The 18,301-nt window shown below is 33.8% G+C and overlaps 1 protein-coding gene and 1 pseudogene across 5 annotated transcripts; both read right to left on the bottom strand.

Annotated features, from left to right (window-relative positions):
* Positions 1–1,618: 1,618 nt before the first annotated feature.
* Positions 1,619–4,336, bottom strand: LOC144549666 (G-type lectin S-receptor-like serine/threonine-protein kinase At2g19130 pseudogene; annotated as a pseudogene). The gene has a single exon (XR_013509754.1). The product of XR_013509754.1 is annotated as a G-type lectin S-receptor-like serine/threonine-protein kinase At2g19130 pseudogene (transcript).
* A 3,424-nt stretch (positions 4,337–7,760) lies between these two features.
* Positions 7,761–11,798, bottom strand: LOC144549526 (uncharacterized). Of its 4 annotated transcripts, XM_078298293.1 has the most exons (5): positions 11,563–11,794; positions 10,572–11,487; positions 9,421–10,451; positions 9,173–9,311; positions 7,761–8,120 (listed from the first exon to the last, which is right to left on the bottom strand). In XM_078298293.1, exons 1-3 carry the CDS (start codon positions 11,705–11,707, stop codon positions 10,415–10,417), a joined length of 1,098 nt encoding a protein of 365 aa, XP_078154419.1. In that variant the 5' UTR covers positions 11,708–11,794; the 3' UTR covers positions 7,761–8,120; positions 9,173–9,311; positions 9,421–10,414. The 4 variants fall into 4 exon arrangements, with proteins under 4 accessions (XP_078154419.1, XP_078154420.1, XP_078154418.1 ...); XM_078298294.1 differs by having other exon boundaries at positions 10,782–11,798; XM_078298292.1 differs by having other exon boundaries at positions 9,432–10,451; positions 10,572–11,794.
* Positions 11,799–18,301: the final 6,503 nt, after the last annotated feature.

Here is an 18,301-nt window from a genome sequence, read left to right on the forward strand (position 1 = left end):
CAGGAATCAAATTACCTGCGTCCATGTAAGTAGGAAATTTTTATCTACAAAGTCACTGACACGTGGATCTGAAGTGAATTTTAATATTTAAATAGAGGAGGGTTCAAATGCACTCTAACTTTCAAATCATTTTTCTCTCTTTTCAAAGTCTGAATAGTTAATCCGAACCGTTAGTTGCGATCTATATATTAAGATGTACTTGGAGACCAAATTTTATATTTTTTGAAATTTTTTTACTATTTATTAAGCCACTCTGAAAATCGTTGATTTTACATTTTCTGGACCATTGGATCAGCGATTATCAAAGTGGCTTAATAAATAGTAAAAAAATTTCAAAAAATGTAAAATTTGGTCTCCAAGCACATCTTAATATATATATCGCATCTAACGGTTTGGATTGACTATTCAGACTTTGAAAACGGAGAAAAATGATAGGATGCATTTGAGTGCATTTGAACCCTCATTTAAATATTGAATATAGTTTTTTTTCTCAAAACTCATCTCAAATTCATTTGACATTTTGAACCCTCATTTAAATATTGAATATAGTTTTTTCTCAAAACTCATCTCAAATTCATTTGACATTTTGAACCCTCATTTAAATATTGAATATAGTTTTTTCTCAAAACTCATCTCAAATTCATTTGACATTTTGAACCCTCATTTAAATATTGAATATAGTTTTTTCTCAAAACTCATCTCAAATTCATTTGACATTTTGAACCCTCCTCATTTAAATATTGAATATAATTTTTTCTCAAAACTCATCTCAAATTCATTTGACATTTTGAACCCTCCTCATTTAAATATTGAATATAGTTTTTTCTCAAAACTCATCTCAAATTCATTTGACATTCAAGTCAGTAACTTTAGGGGCAAAAATTTTGTGCTCACGGATCGGAAGAGCGGGAGATTCGGTTGCCCGAACTCTTGTATCACATAGTCTAGTCTCTCGGCCCAAATTATTTTATAGCTAATAAAGTGAAAAATTTCTTATGTACCCTGTAAAATTATAATATAAACCCTGTTTGATGATAGCTCCTGTATGTCTTATCCTTTTTTACAATACTTCAAAATATTTTGCACCATGGTCCATGGCTCACACGAGATAAAAGAAAAATAAGATAAAAAATCAGGAGGAAAGGAAAGAAATAGGAAGGAATGTTACAATATTTTTACCATTTTTATTTGATTTATCATATTTATCTTCATAATTTTTTATGAAAATATTTATTTTCATAATTACTTAAATTTTATTTGTAACACCACACAGCTATCAATCAAATAAAGAAATAAAGGCCAGACTTCTTTTTCACTAAAAAAAATATTTAATTTTAAGATTAATGCATTTCAGTTATATAAAGTTACAAAAGTTCAAAAAAGTAATTTCTATTAACCAAATAAAAATTTATTATCAGATTTTTGAAACCAATAACCAAATAAAAAATAATTATGTATATATGTATATATGTATAACATATTCTTAAATGAACCTTTCAAGGTTAATAAATGCATCACTAAATTCACCTGGCCACAAAGAAAATTAAAACAGAAAACAAATTGAAAGTCACTCTAATTACAACAACATTGATTAATTACTAAATAATAACAGCAGAAAACACCAAACCAAAAGCCAATTATATTACAAGCACCTCAATACATAAAAGAAAAATGGGTATAAAAGTATTTCAGGAATAGCCATATTGCTATAAAAATAAAATATTAAAGAGTTCTAGTAAGTACTCCAACATCTTTAGATGTTAATTTCGAGAAATAAACATGCATCTCTTCTCCATAGAGAGACGAGCTTGTACCACTCCACAAAATTACTCACGATTCTACCATATTTTTATAACTAACCAAAGGAGATTTAAGAATCAAAACAAGTTAATTTGACACCTTTACTGATCTCATAGGACGAATCCTCTATCAAATCTGCTTGAAGCGATCTTGCTATTGGTGGAAGGCTCACTTCAGAAACACCCTCCAAAATTTGCACCACTTGACGCATAGTCGGACGATTGTGTTCTTCGTCTTGAATGCACCAACAAGCAATTCTGCACACTCGCTCAACCTCTTCTAAATTAGCATTTCCATTCAAATTGGGATCAAGTATATCGAGCATATTTCCTTTATTCAATTCTACAGCTGCCAGCAGAGGGAAATAATCAATAGTTTTTCCTTCTAGTTGCTCTGAATTTCTTCTTCCTGATATTAGTTCCAAAAGAACCATGCCATAGCTATAAACATCCGTTTTTGCACTAATTGGCACACCAGATATCCATTCTGGAGCGAGATATCCAATAGTTCCTCTTAGAGTAGTCAAAACCCTACTGAAATCTCTCGCGACAAGTTTTGCCATACCAAAATCGGCTACCTTTGGAACAAAAAATTCATCCAGCAAGATATTATCAGGCTTAACATCACAATGTATTATGCAATCTCTACAACTATCATGAAGGTATGCCAATCCCTGTGCTGTACCGAGTGCAATTTGGTATCGTCTATTCCAATTCAGAAGAGTAGAATTTTCTCGGAACAATTGCGTATTTAGTGATCCATTTTCCATGTAATCATAAACTAGGTACCTTTTGTCTCCCTCGCAGCAAAAACCCCTCAAACGAACTAGATTTACATGTTGAACAATGCCAATTGTGCTCACTTCATTTCGAAATTGTTTTTCCCCTAATTGGATGATCCCTTCCAGCCTTTTCACTGCAATAGAAGAAGTATTTGGTAATGTTCCCTTAAACACTGAACCAAAGCTACCCCCACCAAGCCTTTTTGAAAATTTATTTGTCATTCTTCGCAGATCACCATATCTAAATGCAACCGAGCCATTCTCTGATCCACTGGTAGCTAGAACAAACCTCCTCTTTTGGTACCTCCTGACCAACAAAAGAATAACAACCGCACAAGATGAAAAACCTAAGAGACATCCTAAGATAACCCAAATTATCTCCTTTTTCATGCGGCTTGGCCTTTTAAACTCAGATGCTGACAGACGGAGAAATAATGTGTCTCCACTGGACCTATCTATTTGTTGGTACAAATTAAGCAAACTACCATACCAAATCAAGCAATTATGATTATTATATGCATATGCATTACAAGAACAATTTTCCAAGCATGATCTTTCACAATCTTTTACACTAGCATTGTTTAGTATATGTGGATTATCTGGTAGTCTTATGCATGTTATTTCAAAGAATTGATCGTTTTCTTTATTTGGTGACAAACCATTTGTCAGGCCACATTGCAGAGGAGAGTTCCTCTGGCAACCTTCACTTGGATTGCCAAGCTCCCAATCTATGGAATTTACTTCTTTAAAACCTTTCACACAACTACAACTTGTTTGATCACAATTCCCAAAAGGACCGCACAGAGCATAGACATCACATTGCGCTTGTGGTTCAGTCAAAACAGAAATCCATTGTTGTGATTCCTCCAACCATATTAGGTTCTTTATTTGTCCCGATAAATCTATCACAAACCTAAAAATTAAACTGTCATTATGCATTGAGTATTTGAAATAGGTCTCATTTTCATTAGAGACATATGCATGCTCATAGTTGGCTATGAAACTTGAATACATTTCTGGGGTGTTACTAAATATTTTCCCGTTCCACTCTCCGGATGTCCAGAAATGTTTTGATCTGTTCCATGATAGGAAATATTGACTAGAGCCATTTGGGTCTATCTCGAGTGAGAAGATTCCTTCTGCAGGGTCATCATAATTCTTCCATGAAACTAATCTCTGTTGGCCCAATGCTTTGCTTCTCCCAAATTTAGCACCCGGTAACAAGGTATTGGTCGGGTGATCCATGCTTTGCCACAAGGATGTGGCAGTTTCATTGGAACTATATTTTAACACAAGGTTCCCAGTATCTAACAATGTACAAATTGTAAAGTTTGATCTTAGAGATGTCACATTTGTAGACCAAATATGGTTCTTGTTATGATCCAAAAGAGCCATATTTCCAGTGGGTAAAATTGTTAGCTCAGTAGTGTTAGGATCTGAGATTGGTGCATTTCTGTTTGCAATCCAAATAGGAGTCAATTGTGACACTTTCTTAAACCAGATACCAAGGTAGTAATTTGGAGACATTGATTTGTTACCTAACTGGAAGAAACCGAGCACAAACTTCCCACCTCGAGAACTTATAGTCTTGTTTCCTGAGAGAGAGTTGTCGAAGGAGATGTGATCAAAAGCAAAAGAGATTGATGTGCTAAGACAGAGGAAGAAGAGAAAGGGAAGCAAGCTGTAAGGTTTTGGAGAAGTCATGGCTAATGAAAGAAAAATGATAAATTTTGAACTTCTTTTGTGTGCACTCAACTTTATGTAGTAGGCAATCAAGTGCATTGAGAGCCATGATAAATGAAATGCATTTTTGTATTTTATTGTGATTAACAAGAATTGGTTGGTCTTTGTCATAATGCCATTAATCAAACGTTCCTACTTTTCTCTGTTGCTGATAGCAATTTTCTTTGCTTTTAATTTGACTCTTTCTCATACTAAAAGTTGGAATTCCACAGATAAAAACATTTTGTTTACTTTTACAAGTCGTCAATCATTGAATCTCTTCATTTAATTCCACCGATGCTTAATTTTGAATAGGAAAAATTAATGTAAGGTATATTATTATAGAATAATTAGCAATTGTAACAAAAATCTTAAATTTACAACAATTGTCGTTGTGGGACAGATTAATCTAGTCTTCTTTTATACTGGTAAATCTTAGCCATCTGATGTAGTGATGTACTTAATTATGCCCTTTCTTTAGAAGGATCCATGTGATTTTAAAAGCGGCAAGCAAGTAGCATTTGCAACGGGTGTCACCTGTTAAATCTTAGCCCTCTGATACATCCCTTTTAGCAAAGATTAAGAATTTCTTATTTAGTCTTTTTTGTTCAAAACCTTAATTTATGTTCAGCTCTTAAGAAATCTCTATTTCTGAATTAAACTTTTTTCACAATATTTTCATACATTAACTCAAATAACTCAAATAACCTTAATTATCCAACAACAAATTGCTTTCTCCATTTGGCGTCCCTTGCACGGCTCCATCATTTCATCAGGAGATATCAGGCTCAAGGCCTTTATAAATCATGTAAAGCCGAAAGAGAAGGAATTCAATTACACTATTAATATTAATAGTGACATATCTTGGTTCTTGATATTATAAATTTATAAATTAATTTTTAGTTTTAAAGTTCAAATAGTTGATCTAAATTATTTAAAATGATCTCTATATTAACACGTGTTTGGAGACTAAATTTTTTTTTTTTTTTGAATTTTTTATTATTTATCAAGATGTGTACAACTTTATTGTTTTCAAACAATTCTGAACACGTGTTTGGAGACTAAATTTTTTTTTTTTTTTGAATTTTTTATTATTTATCAAGATGTGTACAACTTTATTGTTTTCAAACAATTCTGAACTATTGAAAAACAGCGATTTAAAAAAAATTTAAAAGAATAGTAAACAATTTAAAAAACAAATTAAGATATCTCATATTTTGCATGTTTTTATGGAAAATCTCAACCGTTCAAAAATGTATGCACGAATCTCAAAGCACAAACAATACTAGCCCCCAGCGCTCTCCCGAATAGGCACGGGACATGTTGGTCACGCAAAATATGAGATATCTCAGAAGATGCGCACTCGTAATTGGATCCCTCCGCAAGTCAAAATTAAATTCCATGCCTAGTTAATTTCACCCTCCTTTGAAGTCCTCCAATAAGAGTGCAATAGGTCACGACATCAGTATCAAACCCTTTAAAAACCATGATATCTAGAAAATCGATTGCCTTGTCAAATTTCACCTTTCTTGCACAGCCGAATTATACGAGTGTTGTACGTAGATCGCGACATTAGGCTCATGCCTTCTGGAAATCTAAGACACGTAGATAAGACACACATATCCTCTGCATTAACTCGAAAGAGAATCTTTTGAAGTTAATACATCTTGGCTGTCTGATTTTAAACAGTATCAATCTAACCATCTTGACTGTCTGATTTTAAACAGTATCAATCTAACCATCTTGGCTGTCTGATTTTAAACAGTATCAATCTAACCATCTGATCTAATTCTGCTGAAATCTTTGGAGATTTCAGAGATTCTAAAATTCTCAATCAAACTGTCTTAATTTTTTTTTATACATGAATCTCAAAGCAAGTAGTTTTTTATGCACAAATCTCAAAATATATAAACAGTTGAATTGAAAATTTCAAGGTCTCTAAAATCTCCGAGGATTTCAACATATTTGTTTCCTTTATAAGAGTGGCGTCACTACATTGAATTCGTATCCTCTGAGTTAACTCAAACTTTGCGTGACTTTATGGAAAATCCGAACCGTTTCAAATACATTATGCACTAATCTCAAAACAGACATAATGCTGACCCCTACATCACCTCCGAATAGGTACCGGACACGTCGGTCACGTACAAGTTGAGATATCTCAAAGGATACGTACTCTATCAGGGTCACAGAAGCAGTGTTGGTCCAATGAACATCGGACCTACTTTTAACTTCGATGCTAAGATCTACCATAGAATTTTAATCGAACTGCTCAGACTAAAGTATCATTCCTAAATGAATATTTCAAAAACGAATTTCATTTATCGGACTCTTAAACCCGTTAACACCAAAATCCAGATTTTTCAGCTCTCCTCCTCCTCTTGGGAAGCGTATCCTCTGCGGAGGTTTTACCTGCGGTGCTGTGCGGTGGTTTTGATCTGGTCCGTTCGTTTAGGATCGGACAGACCAGATCAGATCTTGCCCGAATTTTAAAAAAACTCAAAATTTGGTGAACCCTTAATCCAGCCCGTCCGATCCGAAATGAACGGACCAGATCAAAACCACCGCACAGCACCGCAGGTAAAACCTCCGCAGAGGATAGCGTTTCCCTCCTCTTGCTCTTTCCCATGCAGCGTCCTCTCGTGCGTGCAACTTCGCTGTCTCGAGATAGGAGTAGGTCCAATGTCCATTGGACCTACTTTTAGGTTTGATGGGCTCTATCACAGTACGATAAGCATTAAGATCTGTGCGCACAAAAATTGATAAAGACTCGCACGGATTTAATACTGAGCACATGAATCTTGATGCTATTGGATGATCACAACACCCATCGAACCAAAGTAGGTTTAATGGGCATCGGACCTACTCCAACTCCTTATCAGATACATACCTCTCTCGATCGTACCGCCCCTCTCCCACACGACATTTATATCAGAAATCTCTCCCTTCATTTCTCTCTTCCTCTGAGCACGCACAAACCCAACCTTTAGAAATGCAGAAAATTAAATGATGCTTGTTTTCTTAGATAAAACCAAGAAATCAAATGTAATTAGTTTACTTTTTTGGGTTGTCTGTTCTTAAAATTCTAATAAAACACCCACTGATCAAATCAGTACCAAAAATACCCCTTAATCTTTCAAAAACCCTAGTTAATTAATTATTTTGAATTTCTTTCTAAAATTTATATGGCATATCAAGCACACTAAAATGCATTTTACTGAATTATTTAGAATTTTTCGATCAACAAATATGGAGAAACAAGCAAACCAATCTGGATCTGAAAAATAAATAAGAAAAATCAACTAACAGTTGACCAAAACAAATACAATTTTTAATTCAAATATAAAGTTAATATCTTTACAGATACATATTTTCATCTTGCTTGAATGCTTGAAGACATTTTTATGGCATAGATTTACAACCATAAACCATTCAGAGGTGACCTCGAGAAAATAACTATGGAAATAACGCACACTGGCAAAATTTTCAATCCTCAATACATCTAGAAGTACCAACATAATACAAACTATAACATGATTTACCAAGTCCTAACCCATCTTAAAAAAAAAAAATTTTGCTACAAGCACTAAATTTATTACATCCATCAATATCACTATTGTCTTCATTGAGGCATCTATTGTCTTCATCTAGCCATAGCATCACTATTGTCTTCATCCAGCCATCTACAAGCCATATACAGTTGTACAGTACCACTGGTACCAATATAAAAGTACAAATTTCAACGGTTTAAATAATGGGACTAGACCATGATATTTTCTGCTTGCACACCTTGTATCTTTTGTTGTAATTTCAGTATCTACAGAAAAGTCATAAATAATGTCAGACATCTAAAAGTTGACTTCACAAATTATGTAGTCAAATCAAATAATAAAAAATAATATCCAGCCAAGACAGATATATGATCAATCTAAACCCTCGTTACGAACCAAGGCACTTTTCTTTGGTTTTTGCCTGGACCTATGGCGTTATGTTTCGTAGGACATTGAAGCGTCAAATTCAACACAATAAATCTCCTTTTTGGATGAACCAGGAACATGATGTTCTTGTTGTGTTTGAAAAGAGGCCTGCATGCTTTTATACTTCTATTAATTAATGCTGGTGTGATCTATATTTTACCATGACCTCGAACCCATAATATATGTGATATAATCTTTCTTGCTTTTTCAAGTGTTTTTTCCTATGCCTATGCTACGAGTTCGTAGTGTTGTATACAATGCAACCTACGACAAGGATGAATAGTTTGAAAGAACAAATGACCAAGCCATAGGAACATAACAATTGGTTGATGATTACAATTATATTAACAGTTGGTTGTATGCATGACGTTAATTATTTCTAATTGGGGTTTTAAGTTTTCATATATGTTCGATTTTGCAATAATTCTCACGCATCTTGCTTTTGGTGATGTTATACACCCTTTTCTTTCATAATAATATAAAGATCTGTTAGGGTCTAAAATGCATATTTTCTTTATCTTCATTTAAATCAAATAAAAAACAGTTCATGAGATGAGAATGCTTTGTAATTAAAATCAGTTCATACATCTAATAAAGACTTGAAACTCTCTGCACTTTCTATTTAAGATAAAGCATATTTCAAACTTCATGTTATTTCATTGAGTGCATTTTCTGATTCTCTGAAATTGATTTGCATTTCTAAGCTAAAAAATGTAAAAGAGTCACGTTTTTTGTTGATGCATAAGGTTACATGGTTCACTACACCTCCATACCAGTCCTTGATGCCGTGTACCAGTGTTTAAAATCCATGTACCAGGATCAGGTACCAATGTATCAGCCTAAATTACAAACTAGTATTGAAAACCTAAAAAATAAAAAATAACAAAAGTACCTCAGTAAGATCATGTAGCAGATGAAAGATCTCACGAATAAGTCAAAGGCTATGTGCAAATACGACCTCCAACTTCATCTAGCCCGGGACAACATGTACATCATGAGACATGAGAATCAGCTTATGGAAAGTCAGCCCACTAAATCCACAAAAACAAATAAAGAAGATAGATATAAAACTCGAGCGATGTCCTAAAATATGAAATAAGAAATCAGTACTGGTAGAAAATACTGATACATCATACATACCCGATACATACCCATACTCAGTAGTAAGATCCTTCCTACCTAACTTGTATCTTAAATCTGACTTGTATCAAGTATTGTCTCGCAAGCTTACAAAGTTGCACAACCAAGCAAATTTGAGTCAAAGCGATCAGCGGTCACGTTGACAAAAAGAGAGATGGAGAGAGCTGGTCAGCGGTCACGCGGCGGGCACTGTTTTTTATATAGATTAGAAGATCAAAGCTGCTGGATTAAAATAACGGTTCAGATTTCTGCCCATTGTACAAGTCAGGGTACTCGGGAGGATACGGATCTTCTATAAGCATGGTATGAGTCACAATATCGGGTTTGTACCCTTTAGAAATCATTTCATGCAGCAACTCTGTTGCCTTCGTAATTTCACCTTTTTTGCACAAACCATCTATAAGAGTGTTGTAAGTCACGACATCAGGCACGCACCCTTTCGAAATCATGTCATGCATCAACTCCTTTGCCTTGGTAACTTCACCTTTCTTACATAACCAATCTATAAGAGTGTTGTAAGTCACGACATCGGGCTCGCACCCTTTGGAGATCATTTTATGCATCAAATCTTTTGCCTTTGTAATTTCACCTTTCTTGCACAAGCCATCAATAAGAGTGGTATGAGTTTTTTTTTTTTTTTTAAAAAGGCAAGTGCCCATTTCATTACCATGAAACTTTCAAAGTTCTTACACACAAAATACCAAACTAATAGAGAAAATAGGAAAAGCAAAGTACATTGGTCCAAACTAGGAGCACAGGCCTAGACAGTAACAAAGCAAGTAGTGATATCAAAAGAAGGCACTCAGGCCAGTAAACAACCATAAAGACAAAGGTCATAATAGCACTACAGAAAGCCATAAACTGGGCAACTAGAACCCACAGCAAGCGTATCCCATTTCTTCAAGTAGAGTCGTCAGAGATCCATTACACCATCCTCTCTGTCTTAGGGGAAGCCATCTGAAGGGGTACCTCATCCAAGTCCTGAGGGAGCCAATCATTGATCGCCGCTTGGAGATCCTCCTTCAATTATCCTGCCCAATAAATTACGATAGAAACAATGGTAAGAATGACATTCCTGCAAGAATGAGTAACTGACCAATAAATTACGATAGAAACAAAGAGTGGTATAAGTCACGACATCGGGTTCGTACCCTTTGGAAATCATTTCGTGCATCAAATCCTTTGCCTTTGTAATTTCACCTTTCTTGCACAAGCCATCAATAAGAGTGGTATAAGTCGCAATATTGGGTTCGTACCCTATAGAAATCATTTCATGCATGAAATCCTCTGCCTTGGTAATTTCACCATTCTTGCACAAGCCATCAATAAGAGTGGTATAAGTCACGACATCGGGCTCATACCCTTTGGAAATCATTTCGTGCATCAAATCCTTTGCCTTGGTAATTTCACCATTCTTGCACAAGCCATCAATAAGAGTGGTATAAGTCACGACATCGGGCTCATACCCTTTGCAAATCATTTCGTGCATCAAATCCTTTGCCTTTGTAATTTCACCTTTCTTACATAACCAATCTATAAGAGTGGTATAAGTCACGACACCGGGCTCATACCCTTTGGAAATCATTTCCTGCATCAAATCGTTTACCTTTGTAATTTCACCTTTCTTGCACAAGCCATCAATAAGAGTGGTATAAGTCACAATATTGGGTTCGTACCCTTTAGAAATCATTTCATGCATGAAATCCTCTGCCTTGGTAACTTCACCTTTCTTACATAACCAATCTATAAGAGTGGTATAAGTCACGACATCGGGCTCATACCCTTTGAAATAAATTTCGTGCATCAAATCCTTTGCCTTTGTAAGTTCACCTTGCTTGCACAAGCCATCAATAAGAGTGGTATAAGTCACTATATTGGGTTCGTACCCTTTAGAAATCATTTCATGCATGAAATCCTCTGCCTTGGGAACTTCACCTTCCTTACATAAGAAATCTATAAGAGTGGTATAAGTCACGACATCGGGCTCATACCCTTTAGAAATCATTTCGTGCATCAAATCTTTTGCCTTTGTAAATTCACCTTTCTTGCACAAGTCATCAATAAGAGTGGCAGAAGTCACGATATTGGGTTCGTGCCCTTCGTAATGCGAATTAGTTGCAGAGGGTGGTTTTGGTTTGTTGTTGGTTCGGATTCGGTGGGGTTGAGATTTGGAATTGGGGATGACATAGCAGCAAAGAGAGAGGTCACGACGAGGAGAAATTGAAGGTGAAAGAGAACAGAAAGGGGTGAGAGACAGCACGGACACGGGCACGGGTAAGGGCATCATCTTCCTCTTCTTTTAGGTTTGAGCGTTTCTTTCTTTCTTTCAAGTGAGAAGTGAGAAGTGAGAAGTGTGAGAAGTGAGAAGTGAGACAAGGAAGCGAGGAAGAGAAGATAAAGACTGAGATTGAGATAAGAGATCTGATTCGGATGATGAGCAAAGGAGTGGAGGAGATTAATGGAACAAAGATATCTCCTTTATGGGCCGGGCCAACTTTGCTAGCCCAAAAGTTTCTAGCAAAGGCAGGTTGGTAGAAGACAAAAAGCTTCTAGGAAATGTCGTACTTTGTAAAGCTTAGCAGGTTCTCAGATGTTGGTAGAAGACAATTTCGTTTTTCAATACAAGGAAAGTTACTTCATTGAGGAGTTTCGTCAAACCAGTTGTGGGCAATGCAAGTAGAACTCTGTAATGCATCAAATTATGCAAAAGAATATTACAATTAAACTATGCATTCTTGCTATAGAAGATACAAGCATGTCTGTATTGGCCCACATCAAACAGTAAGTAGCATTTACTATGAGTTAGTGCAATTAAATAAATATGAAAATAAAGGGTTCTAAATCATTTATATTTTGTTGTTTCTCTTTTGATTTAATTATAGGGAAAATAAGACAATGCCATGTGCAAATCTTTGTTTATAGTGAGTTTCAATCCTCATATGAAAATAAAGGGATTGATGCCAACATCAACCGTTCAAATTCGTTCTGCACGAATCTCAATGCATAAATAATACTGCCCCTGCGCTATGCCCCAAATAGACACCGGACATGTCGGTCGCACAAAATATGAGATGTCTCAGAGGATACCCACTCTGCGCTCCTACACTTGCAAATTGAGTTTTAGCGACCAATTAATTGTTGATGAATGCGTAGCGAGTCAATATATGCCACGGAGAATTGTTCGCTACACAATTACAGTGACAGAGATAATTACAGAGGATCATAATTGCAAGCTTGATATATCCTTCCGTTTTATCTTATGCATCTCCTAATTTACCAACTCCTTACAGCACGATTAAAATTTCCTAAATTCTCGCCACGTCACGAGTATATCAAAAATAGTAAAACATTCAGGCAATGATAGCTTTAATAGATAGCTCTCTTTTCAATTTCAGGCATAGTTTTGTCGCTTTTGAATTCATTTCTGACTCAAACAGTAATTTTATTTAATAATAATAAAAAAAACTTAAAACCTGGGTTTACTCTCCATTTCTTAATCTCCTATTTCCAACTGTCTAGAACCAGAAAATAAATTTCCGATAATTTTACTTAAAACTAGAAATTAAATCTCTAGTTTGGACAGATTTCAAAATTCCTCTGTAAAAAATATAGATTTTGAAATTATTTATTAATTTTGATGATTAGTTGATTCCACATTTGATGCTGAAATGAATTCCAAGCGTATATATTTGAATCCCGGACTGAATCGTTTAATTTTGATAGCTTTAGAATAGAGATTATTTTCTAAAATTCGAGAATATGACTATTCGGAATAATATTTTCACAAACAATATTTTTGTTTGAAATATATAGTTAGAATAACTGCTATTTTTTATTTATTGTAAATGCTGAAATTACTATTATTTCCGAATAATAAAGTTAACATTACTTCTATTATCTCAACGTCGTGATTATTCATTTGAGACTCCTCTTGCTTATCTTTCCTCTTAATTAACACATTATTAATATTATTTTTTTTTAGTTACAGCTATTTACTATTTCAAATGTATAATCCAAACAATATTTTTACTATTCCGAATAGTACCATTTTTACATAAATATGAAAATCACTATTTTTTTCTCTATTCTCATATACTAATTCCAAATTTTACTGTTCTAACTATTCTAGCCCCCCATCCAAACATACCTCAAAGAAATAAAGATTACTAAAACGAAGTTTGCTAAGATACTTGCTACCTTTTGATAAAAAAATAAAAATCTTAGCAAATTATTATTTTACTAATACAAGTTTAACACTCCTTTTATATTTTCGTATTAGTATTCTTTTCACCATATTTTCATACATTAACTCAAATAACATTATTTCTGTATTATTTATTTTATGAACAATAGAGGAAGGGACAAAATTTCTCATTATAATTTTTTATTTGGTTGGATATTCAATAGAAGGGTGAGGTTAATATAATTACTTCTTTTTCTTCTTTTTTTTACTTTTTGTAACTTCATAAAACTTATGTTTTACTAATCATAAAATTATAGTATAATAAAGATAAATAAGATGACAAAATGAAAGCTATAAAAATATTATTTATGACACATCAACTTCCATGCATATATAAAATTATTTTCCATCAGACATTAAATTAAATGAGCAGATTAACTATAAAAAAAAAGAGGAGGGTTCAAATGTACCCAAATTTTTGTGCACCCAAATGCACCATATCTTTCAAATCATTTTTCTTCGTTTTCAAAGTCCGAATAGTCAATCCGAACCGTTAGATGTGATCTATATATTAAGATGTACTTGGAGACCAAATTTTACATTTTTTGAAATTTTTTTACTATTTATTAAGCCACTTTGAAAATCGCTGATTTTACATTTTCTGAATCATTGGATCAGCGATTTTTTAAAGTGGCTTAATAAATAGTAAAAAAAAAATCCAAAAAATATAAAATTTGGTCTCCAAGCACATCTTAATATATATATATATATATATCGCATCTAACGGTTCGGATTGACTATTCGGATTTTGAAAATGGAGAAAAAGAATAAGGTGCATTTGAACCCTCCTAAAAAACACAATATACAACAATTTTTATGAATATATAAGTCCAATTGGCTCTAATTACTCCCTAGGTGAGGGCAATGAAACAATTAATACACTATTTTTAGAAATCAGGCTGAAGGCCTTTAGAAATCATGTAAAGTCAAAAGATGAGGGACTCAATTATACTATTTTATAATAACACATCTCAACATCAAAAATTTATAAATTAATTTTGTGATTTTAAAATTCAAATTGTCAATCTAAATCATTCAAAATGATCTCCATATTAACATGTGTTTAGAGACCAAATTTTATATTTTTTGGATTTTTTTTCCTTATTATTTATTAAGATATATACAATTTTGTTGTTTTAAGACAATTCTAGATCATTGAAAAAGAGTGATTTAAAAAAATTAAGAAAATAGTAAACAATATTAAAAAAATATAAAATTTGGTATGTAAATACATTTTAATATAGAGATCTTGTTGAAAGGTTCAAATCGAACTATTTGGATTTTGAAATTGCAAAAGTAACTTGTAAACATATAGTGTCAGGATGTATCACCATAAAATAATATAATTGAAGAATTTGTATCCCCCGATATATCTCGTATTTTGTGTGTTTTATGGAAAAATCTCAACCGTTCAAAATGGTTGTGCAAAGCACAAAAATACTAGGCCCCAACGTACGCTACCCCGAATAGGCACCAAACACGTCAATCACGCAAAATATGATATATGTTAGCAGATACGCACTCGTACTTGGATTTAGGGTTTAGGGTTGTCAAAATTAAACCCCTAAACCCTAACACACACCCCCCCCCCCCCAAAGTCAAAATTAAACTTCATGCCTAGTCAATATTTCACGCTCCTTTGCACAGCCCTTCAATAAGGAGGGACAGAACTAGAAAATTTGAATAGGGAAGCTAATTTATAAAATGTAATATGTGAAAAAGACAAAAATAATGTGGTTAGTGGGAATTGAATCCATAACCTTATACATACCAAATAGAACTCAAACCACTAGACTACTAGTATACATTTATTAGTTTATGAGGGGAGTTAGACTATATAAAAGTTCAACAAATTCAAAAGTTAATTAAATTTTAGTATACATAATTAAAAAAATTAAAATTATAGGATAACTTAGCCCCCCTAACATATATATACACGTAAATCCACCTCCGTCAATAAGAGTGCAATAGGTTACATCAGCATCAAGCCCTTTGAAAATCATAATATCTAGAAAGTCCAGTGCCTTGTCAATTTCATCTTTCTTGCACAGATCATTTATGAGAGTGTTGGAGGTCACAACATTAGATTTAATATGCGCTTTGGAAAGCAAGACATGTAGATAATCTAATGCGCGCCTTATCATTATTAATAAGTTGATGGGTCAGACCTTCAGATCTTATTTATATATTAAATGTGAATTAGTTTGGTATTATTTAAAAAAAAACACTTTATGAATCTTATAATATTTTATATTGGATAAATTTGTTAATATTTGATATAAATTTAATATATTTAATAATGAAAGAAAGAACACTGTGTGACAGAATTTTAACTTTTATATTGGATAAGGATAGGGTACAGGTAAGACAATTTGTAACGGAAACAGATATAAAAATGTTTCCACCCAATCCTCCTTACTGTACCCGTTGACACCCCTAATTAAAAGGATTACAAGCACCTAATTATTATTATTATTTTCAGAAATGCTCTTTTTTTTTTTTGAGGTTATTTCCAATATGCTAATCTGATCTATCATAGGATGACGAATAAAATTGGGTTATTTCCACTATGCTAAATGAAAGACAAGATTGGGGGGGGGGGGGGGGGGGGGAATTGATTGATGCATAATAAATTTTTCATCATGGAACACCTACTCTGAGAGAAGTTAAATTATAAGTACCTTTTTTATAATTTTGATATGTTGTGTATCAGAGTTGGTAAAATTAAATAAATATGTTTATATAGATCTTATTTATATTTTGTTGTTTGTCTTTTGAATTATAGGGAAAAGAAGAGAATGCAATGTGCGAATCTTTGCTTGTAGTAAGTTTATTTACATGTTTATATAGATGTTTAAATCTTTGTTCTATCCAACCTGTGTTTTTTATCTTCTGATATCAAGATCAGAATCAAAAGTAATAGAAAATTATGATTTATTTGTGAAAAGGACAAAAATGCCTTTGAACTTGTATTGTATTGAATTGATGATTAACAAACGGTTAAGGTTTTGAAATTTGAATTAAAACCTGTTACAAAACATGTTAACTGGACTCTTCAGCCACCAAAAAAAAAAAAAATTCTGCAGAAAAGTAAAAAAGAGGAGAATCCGCTCAGGTTGCACTTATTCTACCAGCACTAATTCTTTATTCTGATCTCTGAAAATCCTCACCCACCGCAAACTCCAAAAGACAAATTGTGCTATCAATATTATTTCTCTTGTTCTTCTTTGCCCCTGTGCACTCCTTGCAGTATTGAAAACCTGTTTAATACCATCCAGTAGAAGCTTTTACATTTTGAGAACAAATACACCACTGATTCCTCTTCTTGTTTACACATCACAAATCTATAGTTTTTCTAATCGGAACCAAAGGAGAATCCGCTCAGGTTGCACTTATTCTACCAGCACTAGTTCTTTATTCTAATCTCTGAAAATCCTCACCCACCGCTACCTCCAAAAGACAAATTGTGCTATCAATATTACTTCTCTTGTTCTTCTTTGCCCCTGTGCACTCCTTGCAGTATTGAAAACCTGTTTAATACCATCAAGTAGAAGCTTTTCACAATTTGACATTTTGAGAACAAATACACCACTGATTTGAGCTTTTACTCATATTTTATTGACAAGAATAGGATGATATGAGCATTTTAAAGGAATCTAGAAGAGAAAATCATGTGGTGTATTTACCTTGCTTTGGGGTTCAACCTAAAGGACCTGTTGTTTTCAAGTACTGTATGTGAGAATGGGAATCAAAGACACTTAACTGCATAAATGAAGCTAAAATGAGGTCAATTTAGGCTCAAATTAAGGACAAATCAAGCATGGTTGAGGTTACCCTTCTCCAAAGTTCACGCCAGTATGTGACACAACACTGGTACAAACTGTACCTACTAGCAAACAAATGGCACCAAACTGGTAATAATCTCAAATTTAATATTTGTATTTTTCAGGTGTTAGCAAGTAAAAACTTATACAATACCATTTTACGAACGGTTTAATTTGTGAAGTATTTTTTTCAAAAGAAAGAAAAGACAAGTTATCAAGTTGTTAAGCACTTGTGTAGCTTGAAAGTTCCTATAAAAGAGAAGAGGTTCTTACGTTGACAAAAAGAGAGATGGAGAGAGCTGGTCAGCGGTCACGCGGCGGGCACTGTTTTTTATATAGATTAGAAGATCAAAGCTGCTGGATTAAAATAACGGTTCAGATTTCTGCCCATTGTACAAGTCAGGGTACTCGGGAGCAGAGGCGGAGCTATGTTGTTACAGGAATTGGCAGTTGCCTACCCTTGAATTTGAAAATTTAATTCATATCCCCATGTTAATATGGGCCTCTGCCTACCCCTGAAATACAATTTGCCTACCCCTGATTTGGTCTCATCTCTCAGTGAAATCAACCTAATTGTTGCAAGAGATTACATTTAAAGGATCTCATTTCCATCTCTTTTTCCTTCGCCAGAAAATTTTAGCTTTTTTGTTCTTTCACTTCCCGTTGTTTTTCAGGATTGAATGGGGAAGATGATTCTCTTAAAAGTATACCAGGATGGTTTACATGAACCATAAAAGTTGTTAAAAAGTCCTTGTGAACCATGCTTATACAAAAACACATAGAAAGAAGGGGGGGCCACTTGTAATATTTAATG

This window comes from Carex rostrata, chromosome 35, assembly GCF_964058835.1.
Source record: "Carex rostrata chromosome 35, lpCarRost1.2, whole genome shotgun sequence".
Lineage (NCBI taxonomy): Eukaryota > Viridiplantae > Streptophyta > Magnoliopsida > Poales > Cyperaceae > Carex > Carex rostrata.

Coding starts and splice junctions, on each gene's coding strand:
- LOC144549526 (XM_078298292.1), bottom strand. CDS start 11,707: ATGATGCCCTTACCCGTGCCCGTGTCCGTGCTGTCTCTCACCCCTTTC. Junction 10,452..10,571: donor CACGAAATGATTTCCAAAGG/GTACGAACCCGA, acceptor TTTATTGGGCAG/GATAATTGAAGGAGGATCTC.